Below are 17,038 nucleotides of genomic sequence, written 5' to 3' on the forward strand. Positions count from 1 at the left end.
AAGTATTTAGTCAGCCACCAATTGTGCAAGTTCTCCCACTTAAAAACATGAGAGTGGCCTGTAATTTTCATCATAGGTACAAGTCAACTATGACAGACAGAATGAGAAAAAAAATTCCAGAAAATCACATTGTAGGATTTTTAATGAATTTATTTGCAAATTATGGTGGAAAATAAGTATTTGGTCAATAACAAAAGTTTCTCAATACTTTGTTATATACCCTTTGTTGGCAATGACACAGGTCAAACGTTTTCTGTAAGTCTTCACAAGGTTTTCACACACTGTTGCTGGTATTTTGGCCCATTCCTCCATGCAGATCTCCTCTAGAGCAGTGATGTTTTGGGGCTGTCGCTGGGCAACACGGACTTTCAACTCCCTCCAAAGATTTTTTATGGGGTTGAGATCTGGAGACTGGCTAGGCCACTCCAGGACCTTGAAATGCTTCTTACGAAGCCACTCCTTCGTTGCCCGGGCGGTGTGTTTGGGATCATTGTCATGCTGAAAGACCCAGCCACGTTTCATCTTCAATGCCCTTGCTGATAATATAATAATATAATATGCCATTTAGCAGACGCTTTTATCCAAAGCGACTTACAGTCATGCGTGCATACATTTTTGTGTATGGGTGGTCCCGGGGATCGAACCCACTACCTTGGCGTTACAAGCGCTGTGCTCTACCAGCTGAGCTACAGAGGACCTGATGGAAGGAGGTTTTCACTCAAAATCTCACGATACATGGCCCCATTCATTCTTTCCTTTACACGGATCAGTCGTCCTGGTCCCTTTGCAGAAAAACAGCCCCAAAGCATGATGTTTCCACCCCCATGCTTCACCGTAGATATGGTGTTCTTTGGATGCAACTCAGCATTCTTTGTCCTCCAAACACGACGAGTTGAGTTTTTACCAAAAAGTTATATTTTGGTTTCATCTGACCATATGACATTCTCCCAATCCTCTTCTGGATCATCCAAATGCACTCTAGCAAACTTCAGACGGGCCTGGACATGTACTGGCTTAAGCAGGGGGACACGTCTGGCACTGCAGGATTTGAGTCCCTGGCGCGTAGTGTGTTACTGATGGTAGGCTTTGTTACTTTGGTCCCAGCTCTCTGCAGGTCATTCACTAGGTCCCCCCGTGTGGTTCTGGGATTTTTGCTCACCGTTCTTGTGATCATTTTGACCCCCACGGGGTGAGATCTTGCGTGGAACCCCAGATCGAGGGAGATTATCAGTGGTCTTGTATGTCTTCCATTTCCTAATAATTGCTCCCACAGTTGATTTCTTCAAACCAAGCTGCTTACCTATTGCAGATTCAGTCTTCCCAGCCTGGTGCAGGTCTACAATTTTGTTTCTGGTGTCCTTTGACAGCTCTTTGGTCTTGGCCATAGTGGAGTTTGGAGTGTGACTGTTTGAGGTTGTGGACAGGTGTCTTTTATACTGATAACAAGTTCAAATAGGTGCCATTAATACAGGTAACGAGTGGAGGACAGAGGAGCCTCTTAAAGAAGAAGTTACAGGTCTGTGAGAGCCAGAAATCTTGCTTGTTTGTAGGTGACCAAATACTTATTTTCCACCATAATTTGCAAATAAATTCATTAAAAATCCTACAATGTGATTTTCTGGATTTTTTTTCTCAATTTGTCTGTCATAGTTGATGTGTACCTATGATGAAAATTACAGGCCTCTCTCATCTTTTTAAGTGGGAGGACTTGCACAATTGGTGGCTGACTAAATACTTTTTTTCCCCACTGTATACAGGCCCGTCTGAAGTTTTCCAATGAACATCTGAATGATTCAGAGGAGAACTGGGTGAAAGTGTTGTGGTCAGATGAGACCAAAATCGACCTTTGGCATCAACTCAACTCGCCGTGTTTGGAGGAGGAGGAATGCTGCCTATGACCCCAAGAACACCATCCCCACCATCAAACATGGAGGTGGAAACATTATGCTTTTGGGGTGTTTTTCTGCTATGGGGACAGGACAACTTCACCGCATCAAAGGGACGATGGACAGGGCCATGTACCGTCAAATCTTGGGTGAGAACCTCCTTCCCTCAGCCAGGGCATTGAAAATGGGTCGTGGATGGGTATTCCAGCATGACAATGACCCAAAACACACGGCCAAGGCAACAAAGGAGTGGCTCAAGAAGAAGCACATTAAGGTCCTGGAGTGGCCTAGCCAGTCTCCAGACCTTAATCCCATAGAACATCTGTGGAGGGAGATGAAGGTTCGAGTTGCCAAACGTCAGCCTCGAAACCTTAATGACTTGAAGAAGATCTGCAAAGAGGAGTGGGACAAAATCCCTCCTGAGATGTGTGCAAACCTGGTGGCCAACTAGAAGGAACGTCTGACCTCTGTGATTGCCAACAAGGGTTTTGCCACCAAGTACTAAGTCATGTTTTGCAGAGGGGTCAAATACTTATTTCCCTCATTAAAATGCAAATCAATTCATAACATTTTTTACATGCGTTTTTCTGGATTTTTTTGTTGTTATTCTGCAGGGGGTCAAATACTTTTTCCCTCACTGTATCTAATAGAACTCAAAGGGTTTTCTTTAATGGAAGCTCTAATATCAAACATGTCTAGGCCCTCTACTATTTTGTATTTTTACCAATGACCTGCCACTGGCATTAAAGAAAGCATGTGTGTCCATGTATCTGATGATTCAACCATATACGCATCAGCAACCACAGCTAATGAAGTCACTGAAACCCTTAACAAAGAGTTGCAGTCTGTTTTGGAAAGGGTGGCCAGTAATAAACTGGTCCTGAACATCTGTAAAACTAAGAGCATTGTATTTGGTACAAATCTTTCCCTAATTTCTAGACCTCAGCTGAATCTGGTAATGAATGGTGTGGCTGTTGAACAAGTTGAGGAGACTAAATTACTTGGATTACCTTAGATTGTAAACTGTCATGGTCAAAACATATAATAATAATATGCCATTTAGCAGGCGCTTTTATCCAAAGCGACTTACAGTCATGCGTGCATACATTTTTTTTGTGTATGGGTGGTCCCGGGGATCGAACCCACTACCTTGGCATTACAAGTGCCGTGCTCTACCAGCTGAGCTACAGAGGACCAGATTCAATGGTTGTAAAGATGGGAAGAGGTCAGTCCGTAATAAAGAGAAGCTCTGTTTTTTGACACCACAATCCAAAAAGCAAGTCCTGCAGGCTCTAGTTTTGTCTTATCTTGATTATTGTCCAGTCGTGTGGTCGAGTGCTGCAAGGAAATACCTAGTTAAGAAGAGACTGACTGCATCACTCCTTATTTCTATAAGAAACATTGTATTGAAAATCCCAAATAGTCAACTGACACACACACTTACCCCACCAGACATGCCACCAGGGGTCTTTTCACAGTCCCCAAATCCAGAACAAATTCAAGAAAGCGTACAGTATTATATAAATAATGGAGGGAGATAAATCGACCTTAAATAAAGGTGAATTTTTTTTTTTTTTTTTTTTTAAACAGTATTATATAGAACCATTATTGCACTTCCATCTCATATTGCTCAAGTGAACAGTAAACCTGGTTTCAAAAAACAGATAAAACAACACCTCACGGCTCAATGCCTCTCCCCTATTTGACCTAGATAGTTTGTGTGTATGTATTGATATGTAGGCTACGTATGCCTTTTGTAAAAAAAAAAAATATATATATATGTATTTCTGTCTTGAACTGTTGTCTATTAATGTTCTGTATTATGTCATGTTTCATGTTTTGTGTGGACCCCAGGAAGAGTAGCTGCTGCTTTTGCAAAAGCTAATGGGGATCCTAATAAAATACCAACAAAAAACAACCTGGATTGCTGAGACTATGTACTAGGGCTGTTGAGAGGCCTTGAATCCACCTGTCAGCCATATTGTCACTCCCCAGTAGGAGCAGACCTCCATAGGAATTAATGGAATTCTACAGTATTTCAATTGAATGTTTCAAGGACAAAATTACATGTATTTAAGTATTTTTTTTGTTTGTAGTGGGGACAGTAACACTACTCTAAAAATAAATACTTTAAGGAAAATGTTTTTATTTGTATGTTGAACTCACATAATATAATTTCAAAGTATGCATTAAGGTGTCTGTAATAGAATACACGTGTCAAAAACGAATGTAGACGTTAATAAATGCATTTCTATAGCTTCCAAAATGTACCAACATGGCTTCGCGGTGTCTTCAATACAGCGCCCCCTGTCAGTCATCCAGGGTTTATACACATTGGTTTAAACGCAGCCAGAGTAACACACACACACACACACACACACACACACACACACACACACACACACACACACACACACACACACACACACACACACACACACACACACACACACACACACAGAGAGACATACATTTGAGCAAGTCCTGGGTGTCTAATGTGGCTTCGTCCCTTCATCTGCACTACTGCTAACGTTGGCATTTCGCACTTATCAATCCAGTTCATTCAGAATGCAGATGGAGAAGATAAGGGGAATATTTAACTTTAGTTAAATGCACGGCACGCCCATTTCATCTTGACGGGTGGTTTGTGGTAGTGGTGTAGTGTTTTACCCATGGTTTTATCGCTCCCTAGTGTTCAATGATGGAAACAGACTCAAACCTTCTCTGTTAATTTCTCAGTATGATGATAGGAGCTACTCTATATATACAAAAGTATGTGGACACCCCTTCAAATGAGTGGATTCGGCTATTTCAGCCACACCCGTTGCTGACAGGTATATAAAATCGAGCACACAACAATGCAATCTCCATAGACAAACATTGGCAGTAGAATGGCCTTACTGAAGAGCTCAGCGACTTTCAATGTGGCACTGTTATAGGATGCCACCTTTCCAACAAGTCAGTAAGTCAAATGTATGCCCTGCTAGAGCTGCCCTGGTCAACTGTAAGTGCTGATATTGTCAAGTGGAAATGTCTAGGAGCAACAACGGCTCAGTCGCGAAGTGGTAGTACACACAAGCTCACAGAATGGGACCGCTTAGTGGTGAAGCGTGTAAAAATCGTCTGTCCTCGGTTGCAACACTCACTTTGAGTACCAAACTGCCTCTGGAAGCAACGTCAGCACAATAACTGTTCTTCAGGAGCTTCATGAAATTGGTTTCCATGGCTGAGCAGCCGCACACAAGCCTAAGATCACCATGCGCAATGCCAAGCGTCGGTTGGAGTGGCGTAATGCTCGCCACCATTGGACTCTTGAGCAGTGGAAATGCGTTCTCTGGAGTGATGGATCACGCTTCACCATCTGGCAGTCCTATGAACTAATCTGGGTTTGGCGGCTGCCAGGAGAAAGCTACCTGCCTCAATGCATAGTGCCAACTGTAAAGTTTTATGGAGGAGGAATAATGCTCACAGGCTGTTTTTCATGGTTCGGGCTAGGCCCCTTAGTTCCAGTGAAGTGACATTCTAGACGATTCTGTGCTTCCAACTTTGTGGCAGCAGTTTGGGGAAGGCCTTTTCCTGTTTAAGCATGACAATGCCCCTGTGCACAAAGCGAGGTCCACAGAAATGGTTTGTCGAGATCGGTGTGGAAGAACTTGACTGGCCTGTACAGAGCCCTGAGCTCAACTCCATCAAACACCTTTGGGATGAATTGGAACGGCGACAGCGAGCCAGGCCTAATTGCCCAACATCAGTGCCCTGCCTGACCTCACTAATGCTCTTGTGGTTGAATGGAAGCAAGTCCCCGCAGCAATGTTCCAACATCTAGTGGAAAGCCTTCCCAGAAGAGTGGAGGCTGTTATAGCAGCAAAGGGGAACCAACTCCATATTAATGCCCATGAATTTTGAATAAAATGTTCGACGAGAAGGTGTCCACAAACTTTTGGTCATGTAGTGTATTTTGCTTCCAAGAATTTGCTTTATTCTAAGCTTCTTCTTCTTCTTCTTCTTCTTCAGTGGGGTTTATCGGCGGTTGGCATCCAACGGTATGGTGCATTACCGCCACCTACCGTACTGGAATGTGGGCCAGAAACAGGGAGAAACTAAATCCTACCTGCCAACCCCGTTTCTCTTAAAAAAGATAACAAAATATTTGAGACTATATCTAATGACGTTCTGCTCAATATACTCTTTAAACTAATTTCCTGTATCCCCTTCTCACTCATACTAAATCTCATCCTCTCTCTTTCCCTCTGATACTGCCCATACTGTAGTAATACATGCTCCACACTCTCTATTTCCTGACAATAATCCCACTTTCCTAATGGATGCTTTCCTATCACGTTTAATGTCTTATTCAACTGGCTGTGTCCCACCCTTAATCTTGTAAAAATAGCCTCCTCTCTTCTGTCCCTTCCTGCCGTCCTCCCCTCCCTGAATTTCCTCTGTACTTGAAATAAATGCCTTCCCTTATTATTTCTATTCCACTGCTCCTGCCATCTCTGCACCATCACTGTATATATCAGTCTTTTTGCCTCTGCCTTGCTCATTGACACTTCAACATCAACATCCCCACTACTAAGTGCTTGTATAGCCTGTTCATCTACTGCCTCGTTCCCCTCCACCCCCACATGGGCTGGAACCCAAGTAAATCTTATCTGAATACCCATCTGTTTAATCCTGCCATGGGTTTGTAGCACCTCATAAAGCAGGTATTGTCTGCTACGTGAGCTAAAGGACTGGAGACTCATTAACACTGCACATGAATCAGAGCAAATAACTATTCTGTCTGGTTTAACTTCCTCCACCCACTGCAAGGCCAACAGTATGGCCATCAGCTCCGCCGTATATACAGCCAGATGATCTGTAATACGTTTCCTGACTTCCACCCCACATTCCTGCACTACAAATGCTGACCCAGTACGTCCTGTCCTTGGATCTTTTGAACCATCTGTGTAAATGGCCACAAAATCCTGATACACATTTACCAGACGTCTCTTATATTCTAAAATCAGAAATGTGTCTGGGCTTTAACGTATACATTTTTCAGATGGGAGTTGTAGTTTAACTACACATAAAGGTAACGTTTTTTGCCTAGACGGAAACTCAGTCCCATGATTCACTTGGCTACTACTGCAAGGGCACGCCTACGCTAAATAAAACCATCGACGGTAATCCTTCATTACTAGAACCTGATGCGGGTACTCTCTGACTGTTAGCTAGCTAGTATTTGCACTGTTATAATCAGAAAATGGACAACTCGGGGAAAGAGAAGGAAGCGATTCAGCTTATGGCTGACGCTGACAAGAAAGTGAAAACTTCTGGCTCGTTCTTGGGAGGCATGTTTGGGTAAGAACGCTGCAGTAGCAAGAACGATGTCAATACAGCTAACGTTAGCTAGCGCATCATCAGTAAGCATGCTAAATCAAACTCTCTGGGTATTATGTTTAGCTATCGTTAGATATTAATCATTGGCACCAGGCCATGTAGCTATATAATGCTACAAGAAGTCACTGTGACTATAGGTATTTAAGGGACATACCTCAGTGCCATAGTAAACATGTATCATAAAAAGAACGCGCTAGTAGCTAGCTAGATCATCATGAAGTCTGAGTTTAGCCATTTGGCTAGCTAGCAATGCCATTGAGGCTTCTAATTAGCAAGCTGCCTAATGTTACCTAGTCAGCTAATCTAAACCTTGAAATATGCAGACAATGGCGATCTGTCAAATTTGGGCAGTGGCTCGGATGTTAACTAGCTAACGTTACCTATGCATCTTTTGGATGATTTGTGGACATCCTGTACATTTAGCTACTGACACTGTCTACCACAAACCAGCTAAATTAATCCCTTTTCAAGTGAATGTAAACAACTTAGCAGCCGGTCACGAGTCTTGGGCCTGAGGCTGTGCCATGAAAGCTAGCTAAAACGGCTAAGGCCCAAATGGCAGGCTATTACTCTGCATACATACATTTTAATTGTTCTAGTTGCATTTTTTTTTACGCCTACTCACAAGATATAGGGTAATTTGATACAGCACACCAATTCGGTCTTGTCTTTTTTAATCCTTTCTATGAGTGTATATATCTATAAGTGTAATCCTATATGCCACCTTTGTGTGACATATTTATAAATGCATTTGCCAGTAATTTATTCCAATAGAATAGTAGGACGTAGGAGTAGGTGTCTGCCAATTCTAAGGCCACTGCAATGCAGGTCAGTCAGGTTAGTCCCTGGTGCATCTAGCCAGCCAGACTTGGGAGGATCCTATATTTAGCAGCCTATTGTTGCCTGTTGCCTGTCTGTCGGTACCATACAATATTAGTGAACAGAAGAATACTGTTGCATATGATACATTTGGTGTACATACACTAAGACTTACTGCATTCAGTTCCTGGCAGACATCCAATTGTCTTCTTAATTAAATGAAATGTCTCTCAAAGCAATGTAATGGGAGAGGTCTAAATCTGACACATCTTACTCTCCCTCATTAGAGAAAAGCCTCCCTATATGTCTGGCCTCAGGGTACAGCCTTTCTACTGTACTATATCAGTGGAAAACCATTAGGATCTTTCAGTTTTAGGTATATCCATTTGGCATCAGCAATGCGTTGTTACTGTGTGGATTGTCAGGAGAGTGTTTAATTTGGTACGATCAATGACTGAATATAATTTAACACTCTGTTTTTGACTGCAACTAGGCCATGTAGCTAGAAATCTAATCAACAGGAACAGCTGTCAAACTTGCAGCACGCCAGACATCAAATAAGGATGTCTGGTATGCTGCATCAAATAAGGACCGACATAGGGTCGGCATAGCCTGACATAGGGTCGGCATAGCCTGACATAGGGTCGGCATAGCCTGACATAGGGTCGGCATAGACTGCTTGATCTTGAATCTACACACAATAGAGGAACGCTGATGAAGGCTTTAAAAACCCTCTGCTTTCTATTAAACCGTGTGGTTGTTAGGCCTATGATGTTAGAAGGACTGGACTGAGTTGCTAATCACCAGCTGTGTACAATATGTCCTATTTATGTGAGTGATTGGGCAGGATTCAGTCAGATTGAGGACATTGATTTGAGTAGGCAGTGACACTGGGTATTGGATCAGTGAACTGTGGTGTGGACGGTGATTTCTGTTTTGATCAGGCTAAGGAGAGTGTGTGAGATGGGACTATGGCTCAGTGCGTTGTTGCTTTAAGTCTAAGAAGTAACCCACAACATGTCTACTCCACTGTCCACTGTATGCTCAGGGTGCCTGTATGATAAAGACAATAGCTTTTTTCGAGTGCATCCAAACCGTGATGTATCATCGGTAAATTGAGACAAGCTGACTGATCTACAAATAATATTGAGTAGTTATTTATGATGCAAGGTGATTTGTAGATTAAAAGTCGTCTGCAATGTCGAACGCACCCAAATGTCGTCATCCTGGTCAGAGCATCATTCGTCTACAGCTGGAGGAAACTCCCAGGGAGTCGGGTCTGGTAGTAGATCGCAGAGAGAAATCTATATCATCACCGTCCAACATCAGCTGACTGATGTCTTCACTCTAAGCAGCATAAGGGCCTGGTGAATAGAAAGTGCTTGGTTGATGAAAGCACTGCACTGCATTTTCTGGTATTTTCGACCACATTGTGTCGTGGTCTGTTAATCCTATGTATTTTTCTCTCTACAGCGGACCTCATAAAGTTGAGGAGGCATGTGAGATGTACTGCAGAGCAGCTAACATGTTCAAGATGGCCAAGAACTGGAACGGTACACTTCTGTCTGCTCTATTTCACACTAAACACGGTTGACCTTGATGGAATGATTCGCCCATTAGTCATTGCGTGTCATTGTGTGCATTTTTGACGAAGGTTGTAATTAAAACAAACGTTATTTAAATGCTGTCAGTTTAGGAAGACTCAGTTGTCCTTTTTCCAGTTGACTCTGTAGATAGGCGAGATGTCTGTAATTTCCAGTAGCCTACACGCATGGAAGACCATGGCAGTGTGTGCTGCCTGCTGCCCTCTGTGTGGCGGGAGGGAGTCATTGCAGTTGAGTCATTTTAGCTGTGTGATTACATCTGTAGTAGCGCAGCACTATTCTTGGAGGGCCTCGAGGAACAAGGCCCAAAGAATGTTCTTCATGTTGCGGTTACGTGTGTGTCGTTCTGTCTCTCCAGCTGCTGGTAATGCGTTCTGCCAGGCGGCCCGGATCCACATGCAGCTCCAGAACAAACACGACTCGGCCACCAGCTTCATCGATGCAGGAAACGCCTTCAAAAAGTCTGACCCCAACGGTGAGACACACACCACACAATCAATCAATCAATCAATCTAATGTGGTCAGCAAGCAGGGTAACATGATGAAATACATACAGTCCGTGCAGAAGATAGTAAAAAGAACCAGAGATGAACATACACCACACAATCAGTCACTAGACTGCAGTAATTCTCCCCAAACAGCCTGCTTTAACTTCCATTTTCTACATTTTTGTCCCTTATGAAAGCAGCAAATAACGTAGTGAATCTGATGTTGGGTGTTCATTTCTCAGGGCTAATAGAAGTCAGTGGGATGTGTCAGTCAGATAGATCCACAGGCAGCAGTGGGAGTTGAGGTTCTAGAACTGTAACTGGAGCAGACTGGGCTCTACGGAGAAGCAGGTCTACAGGGACAATTCCAGTCCTTTCTTAGTGACACACACGTGATAAGTCCCCGTCTCTTGTAGTGTGTCAGAAATCAGGCCACCCTGTATAGGTTGTCTGTTTGTATCTGACGTGGGCCAATCATATTCTTCCCCAGGGTTAGATCAGAGGAGATAGAGCCCTGCTATATTACTCTGACTATATTGCAAACCAATTGTACTTGAGTACCATACAATAACTATCTATTGAACTGAATGGAGTAGAATTGAGTAGCTCGCCAGTGCTCCCTCCTCTCCACCTTTGGTATGATTAATACTGTAGAGCTGTGGGGCTGGAGTCCCAACCCTGGGATGGTTATTATTGAGGTTAGTCTACCATGCTGTCTGACTGGAAGTGGATTTTATGAATAAACCCCGGTTGCCACCCACCCACCAGCAGTGGTGGTGATTGAATTATAGCCTACTGTAGCCTAGCATATATCCTCCTAGCTAGATTAAATACACAGCCAGCCACAAGGATAAATTATACGATTGAATATTATGTAACTTTGAACTAACCCTGGAGTACAATACAATTAATATTATTATATAGGATTTATGGCATTTCCAGATGATAACCTAAACCAGAGTATGTGAGCGGAGTTGAGCGGTCGGAAGTCCTTTCCAACCATTCCGCTAAAAAATGCTCCTCGCTCACAGGAAAGAAACTGCCACTCCAAATTCGCTCCATTCATTAAAATCACAATTTAACCAACACCCATCAATGCTTGTGACTACCTAGACCTACCATTTGGTTTTGAAGTATTGAAACCAAACCATATGATTTGAATGAAAAGTATTATTATAAACATGAAAAGTTGAATGTAAGAAGTGCTCATCATTTCAAATAGGCTACATGTCGTATTAAACAGCAAATAAACACTAAATAGGTCAGGAGCCAGACAGGGAGCCGAAGAAGGAACTGAATATCCTCTCCACACTTGCAGAGCCACTGGGGATGCTAAACACCCTTCTGGTCACTCTTACCAGGCTGGACAGGGATATAGTTTATTTTTATTTTTATAGGTAGTCCTAAAGGTCTTTAGGCAAAATAACCCAATCAAAACAGAAAGCTCCTTGAAAGTTGGAATGTGCCAGGGCCTATTGGGACAAAATCAATTATGGCCTATTGTATATAGATAATAGAACAAAAATGAAGGAAACTTTTAAGAGATCGGATTTTTTGTTTATAAATACTTTGCTACAATGACACACTTAATTAGCTACCCACCTTGTTCCTTTCTTTTAGCATGTGCACAAAGTAAGCACACCATCATGCTTTTAGGATAAGTGTCTTTTCAGATTCCACAATGATTATTTAGTTGTGGACACTACATCACCGCACTCCCTCTCTTGGTCCTCATCTTTGTAAGTCACCTTAATTTTGCACCGCTGTGTTTTATTAGTTTCTTTATGAAAATATTTAGCTAACTCCATGACAGTAGCTAAAGCAAGGGGCTATAGCAGCACACAAGACTACAAATGCATGCTGGGCCGGGCATGCCGTGAAGTGAACGCTATTGGAGCGAATTTGGAACAGGCGAGAAGGCCGACGCTCTAGCCTCTGGCATCTCGCTCCGCGCTCCAGTCAAATTGGGCATGCTCTGCTCCTCGCTCCGCGCTCCAGTCAAATTGGGCATGCTCTGCTCCTCGCTCCGCGCTCCAGTCAAATTGGGCATGCTCTGCTTCTCGCTCCGCGCTCCAGTCAAATTGGGCACGCTCTGCTCCTCGCTCTGCGCTCCAGTCAAATTGGGCACGCTCTGCTCCTCGCTCTGCGCTCCAGTCAAATTGGGCACGCTCTGCTCCTCGCTCCGCTCACATATTCTGACCTAAACTAAGAAAGGGGAATGGATGCTCAGAGGTGACAAAATAATCGTAATGCATTCATTGTGCTTTCATTCTTTACAGTTTTCAGAACCCTCCTTTTGGATGTGAACATTTTGACTCTGTTGTAATATGTATCTAACCTACTTTATCTAATACTGCCTCTGCCAGTCTAACTCTCCCCTCTTCCTTTAATGCTGCCAATAGAGGCTATCAAGTGCTTAAACGCAGCTGTTGATATATACACAGACATGGTAAGACAGACGCTCACAGACCGGGACATGCTTGGCCAGAACCATATAATGCATTGTCATGTGTCAACGTCATCACAGATTGTTTTACTTGTCAGGATTGATCCTTTTAGCCGTAGTTGTAAAAATGTTCTGATAATGCCTGTTCTCCTCTGTATTTCCAATGCTATTCTCTCACTAGCACCCTGCCTATAGTGTAGCCTAGCCCCCTTGAGGACGCTCCTCTCTCTCGGTTTCAAGAGGGTGATGTACTGTATTGTTAGTATGGAGTGGACACTCAATGTCTGACGAAGGCCATTTCAACTGCAACATGTAGGTTAAGTTAAAGGACTTGACTTTCTGTCTGTATACTTACAACTGTATTTATGACTGGAGTGGCTCTTCTCCGTAACGTCAGTTAGTAATGATTTCTCTTCTCTGTCTAAAGCCACTTAGTAATGATCAGGACCCAGAGTATTTCCTGGTCTGGCCACATTAGTAAGGTAAAACTCCCGGCTCCAGTATTGATTCCTGTCCTGTGTTTTGCTCGTCCAGGGAAGGTTCACCATCGCAGCCAAACACCACATCACCATCGCAGAGATCTACGAGTCAGAACTGGTGGATATAGAGAAGGTACGTTTTAATGTTGTGTCGTAGTATATGGACTAATAAGGTGTTAGTCTGTGTATAGCAAGAGTAAAATACATGATATGGAATAGCTTACCAATTTCACAGTTTCATTTCCTTATTGGTGATTAAAAAAAATATGTTGGTACATTAGAATGAAAATTCCTTTGCGTTTTCTTGATCTTTACTCAAAACTGTTTTGGTTTCCCATTCTCCCTGGTCCTGGTCTAGGCCATCGCCCACTATGAGCAGGCAGCAGACTACTACAAAGGAGAGGAGTCCAACAGTTCTGCCAACAAGTGTCTGCTGAAGGTGGGGGCCTACGCCGCTCAGTTGGAACAGTACGCCAAGGCCATCGAGATCTACGAACAGGTGTGTGTCCCACCTCTGCATGCATGCTTGTGTGTGCATGTGTGTGTCTGAACAGAAACTGATTTGTATATTAGTGGTTTCCCAATTAAATTGATGAACACAGTGAATCAACAATGTTTGTGTGCGTGTCTCTCCAGGTGGGATCCAGCACCATGGATAACCCCCTGCTGAAATACAGCGCCAAAGAGTACTTCTTTAAAGCCTCTCTATGTCACTTCATCGTGGATGAACTCAACGCTAAGGTCAGTTAGCAATTAGCAGCATCATGTCCACTAGACCAGAGGGTTCAGTCCTTTTCTGATTAAATGAAGCAGTAATCTATCATTCATTTCTGCAGCTTGCTGTGGAGAAGTACGAGGAGATGTTCCCAGCCTTTTCCGACTCAAGAGAGTGCAAACTGTTGAAGGTAGGTCAGTGACTCCATCGAAAGCCTTCTATTTGTTAATTGTATCCCTTTATGTCAGGGATCATCAACTAGATTCAGCCACGGGCAGATGTTTTTCTTAAACGGATGGTCGGGGGCCAGATATATTTGACAAAAAACATAATTTCAAACCTTGCTTACATTAGTATACGATCACGTCTCAATATGCGTGGGAATACTTTGGAACAGATTTCCGATTTGCTGGTGTTTTGAAAGTCTTATGTCCGCAATAAAAAATTTATAAAAGAAAACATTGTTTTATTTTTTGCTCAGAAAACTTGGGGGGCCAAATAAAATCACCTGTGGGCTTCCAGTTCAGGAGCACCGCTTTATGGTGTTGGTTAGGGTAATGGATTGAAGTTACAGTACAATGTGTACAGTTCATTATATCGCAACGCACTTGCATAGTATGACGTATGTTGTCCACTACCAATGTAAAACACCTACCTCTGATGCACGACAGCCATTTTGCGGAAGCCACCTGACAACCTTAAATCACTGTTGTTTTACAGAAACTCCTGGACGCTCATGAGGAACAGAACTGCGAAGCTTTCACAGAAGCAGTAAGTCTTCATTTTGGATTGATTCACCAGGCTAACTGCTTTGTCGTTACTTATAATTGAATTGGTGAAAGCCAGGTCTCCAGTACATGTCTTTTCACGATTACAGTCATGCAAGATCAGTAATTATTTTAATGGGGGGAAAAAAGGATTGATTTCTTTTGTATTTGAACAGGTTCTTAGACTTCATCTTATTCCCTCCCTCCTCAGATTAAAGAGTTTGACTCCATCTCTCGTCTGGACCAATGGCAGACCACAATGCTGCTGCGCATCAAGAAGACCATCCAGGGGGACGAGGGGGACCTGAAGTGAGACTACACCGGGGGAACATATCACCACAGGGGCACACATCATGGCATGCCACCCCCTCTCCCCCCTTACTCCCTCATACCATATTGTTTTTGTGCAATGACTGTCCAGGTTCTTATATTTACAGTATGAGTTAGTTACAAGTTAACTTAAGCTGCAATTTGTAGGCCTATAGAGAATCTGTAGATGAGTATGTGTACCCTGTTAATTCTGAATGTTATAATGTTGAATTCTATTATATGAAGTTAATATCGCCAAACCCTAGTTAGGATGTGAATCTACAGTCATACCTCTTAATGGAGGATAGATGCTGTACTAACGCATAATCACTGATGTTACTATTGAGAGCATAAACACTGCATGATTTGTACAGTTGTAATTCATTATTCTATAGGTTCAGCATATGTGACTTATCTAGAAATTAGTATTTAAATATATTTAAAGATTACTTTTATGAGTTTGTGAGCATTTTTTTGATTTGTGAATGTATGATTATTTCCATTGTCTTTCCTTGGCTTCCAACTTAAATGTCTTAAAGGGATTTAAAAAGGAGATGTCCATTACTTCAATATCATAAATGGTTCTTGTAAACTAAAGTATTCCAGCCTGAGTGATGACAATTAATTGTTTCATATCCAAAACACCCAGGAAAAATGTATTCTTATTCTTGACAAGGACAATTGATACACATTAAAGTTAGACAATCAAGACATGACCAGAAAGCATATTGGAAATGCAGTATCCAAAGTTGGCTTTGTTTTTTTTTTATATTTTTCCCATATCATTTCTTATTCTGTATTATTTACGAGGGTGTTCTCTACAAATATCATCTTTACAAATGTTTTGGTTAATCTGCCAATGTGAGGTGACTTCCTAATTCTGCTTGTAATTTTATTTTATTTTTTAATGCAGAGCCAGGAAAAAAGCAAAGAAAGTCCCTTGCCCTCTTGTCAGAGCAGTGTCACTTCTAAACTCCAGCGTGTTATTTCAGTGTAACTCATGTCGATGTGTTGTGAAGTTGTAACCATGTTGGTGTATACTAGTGCACCGTCCTGCTGGCCACTAGCAGAGCTGCATGTCATTGTGTGTGTAGTTTATAGCAGTCAGCCTGCATATCAAGCTTCTTTCAGATAGCATAGTGCTCTTCTTTTTATTTGGTCTGAGAATGAACAGAAATAAAGACATATCTATCATGTTCTCTGTTAAGTCTCAGTACTGATATTGCTGTTTGTCGAAAACACAAAATGGAAAACCCATCTGAAGACCTACAATCCACTCAGTTTGAATATGAAATGTACACTATCGCTCAAAAGTTTTAGAACACTTACTCATTCAAGGGTTTTTCTTTATTTTTACAATTTTTTTACATTGTAGAATAATAGTGAAGACATCAAAACTATGAAATAACACATGGAATCATGTAGTAACCAAAAAAGTGTTAAATCAAAATATATTTGAGATTCTTGATGACACCTTGATGACAGCTTTGCACACTCTTGGCATTCTCTCAACCAGCTTCACCTGGAATGCTTTTCCAACAGTCTTGAAGGAGTTCCCATATATGCTGAGCACTTGTTGGCTGCTTTTCCTTCACTCTACGGCCCGGTCCGACTCATCCCAAACCATCTCAAATTGGTTGAGGTCGGGGGATTGTGGAGGCTAGGTCATCTGATGCAGCTCTCATTGGTAAAATAGCCCTTAGACAGCCTGGAGGTGTGTTGGGTCATAGCCCTTTTGAAAAACAAATGATAGTCCTACTAAGCCCAAACCAGATGGGATGGCGTATCGCTGCAGAATGCTGTGGTAGACATGCTGGTTAAGTGTGCCTTGAATTCTAAATAAATCACAGACAGTGTCACCAGCAAAGCACCATAACACCTCCTCCATGCTTCACGGTGGGAAATACACATGCAGAGATCATCCGTTCACCCACACCGCGTCTCACAAAGACCTGGCGGTTGGAACCAAAAATCTCCAATTTGAACTCCAGACAAAAGGACACATTTCCACCGGTCTAATGTCCATTGCTTGTGTTTCTTGGCCCAAGCATGTCTCTTCTTCTTATTGGTGTCCTTTAGTAGTGGTTTCTTTGCAGCTATTCGACCATGAAGGCCTGATTCACACAGTCTCCTCTGAACA

The 17,038-nt window shown here is 42.5% G+C and overlaps 1 protein-coding gene across 2 annotated transcripts; it reads left to right on the forward strand.

Moving 5' to 3' along the window:
- Window positions 1-7,024: 7,024 nt before the first annotated feature.
- LOC121548718 (beta-soluble NSF attachment protein) lies at window positions 7,025-16,094 on the forward strand. 2 transcript variants are annotated; one of them, XM_041860254.2, is made up of 10 exons: window positions 7,025-7,232; window positions 9,564-9,643; window positions 10,053-10,169; window positions 12,585-12,631; window positions 13,163-13,240; window positions 13,466-13,606; window positions 13,744-13,848; window positions 13,944-14,012; window positions 14,543-14,593; window positions 14,801-16,094. In XM_041860254.2, the coding sequence occupies exons 1-10, from the start codon at window positions 7,135-7,137 to the stop codon at window positions 14,900-14,902; spliced, it is 888 nt and encodes a 295-aa protein (XP_041716188.1). In that variant the 5' UTR covers window positions 7,025-7,134; the 3' UTR covers window positions 14,903-16,094. The 2 variants fall into 2 exon arrangements, with proteins under 2 accessions (XP_041716188.1, XP_041716189.1); XM_041860255.2 differs by lacking the exons at window positions 7,025-7,232; window positions 12,585-12,631 and having other exon boundaries at window positions 9,570-9,643.
- Window positions 16,095-17,038: the final 944 nt, after the last annotated feature.

The sequence above is a fragment of the Coregonus clupeaformis genome, chromosome 33, assembly GCF_020615455.1.
Source record: "Coregonus clupeaformis isolate EN_2021a chromosome 33, ASM2061545v1, whole genome shotgun sequence".
NCBI lineage: Eukaryota > Metazoa > Chordata > Actinopteri > Salmoniformes > Salmonidae > Coregonus > Coregonus clupeaformis.

Coding starts and splice junctions, on each gene's coding strand:
- LOC121548718 (XM_041860254.2), top strand. CDS start 7,135: ATGGACAACTCGGGGAAAGAGAAGGAAGCGATTCAGCTTATGGCTGAC. Junction 12,632..13,162: donor TTGATATATACACAGACATG/GTAAGACAGACG, acceptor TTGCTCGTCCAG/GGAAGGTTCACCATCGCAGC. Junction 13,241..13,465: donor AACTGGTGGATATAGAGAAG/GTACGTTTTAAT, acceptor GTCCTGGTCTAG/GCCATCGCCCACTATGAGCA.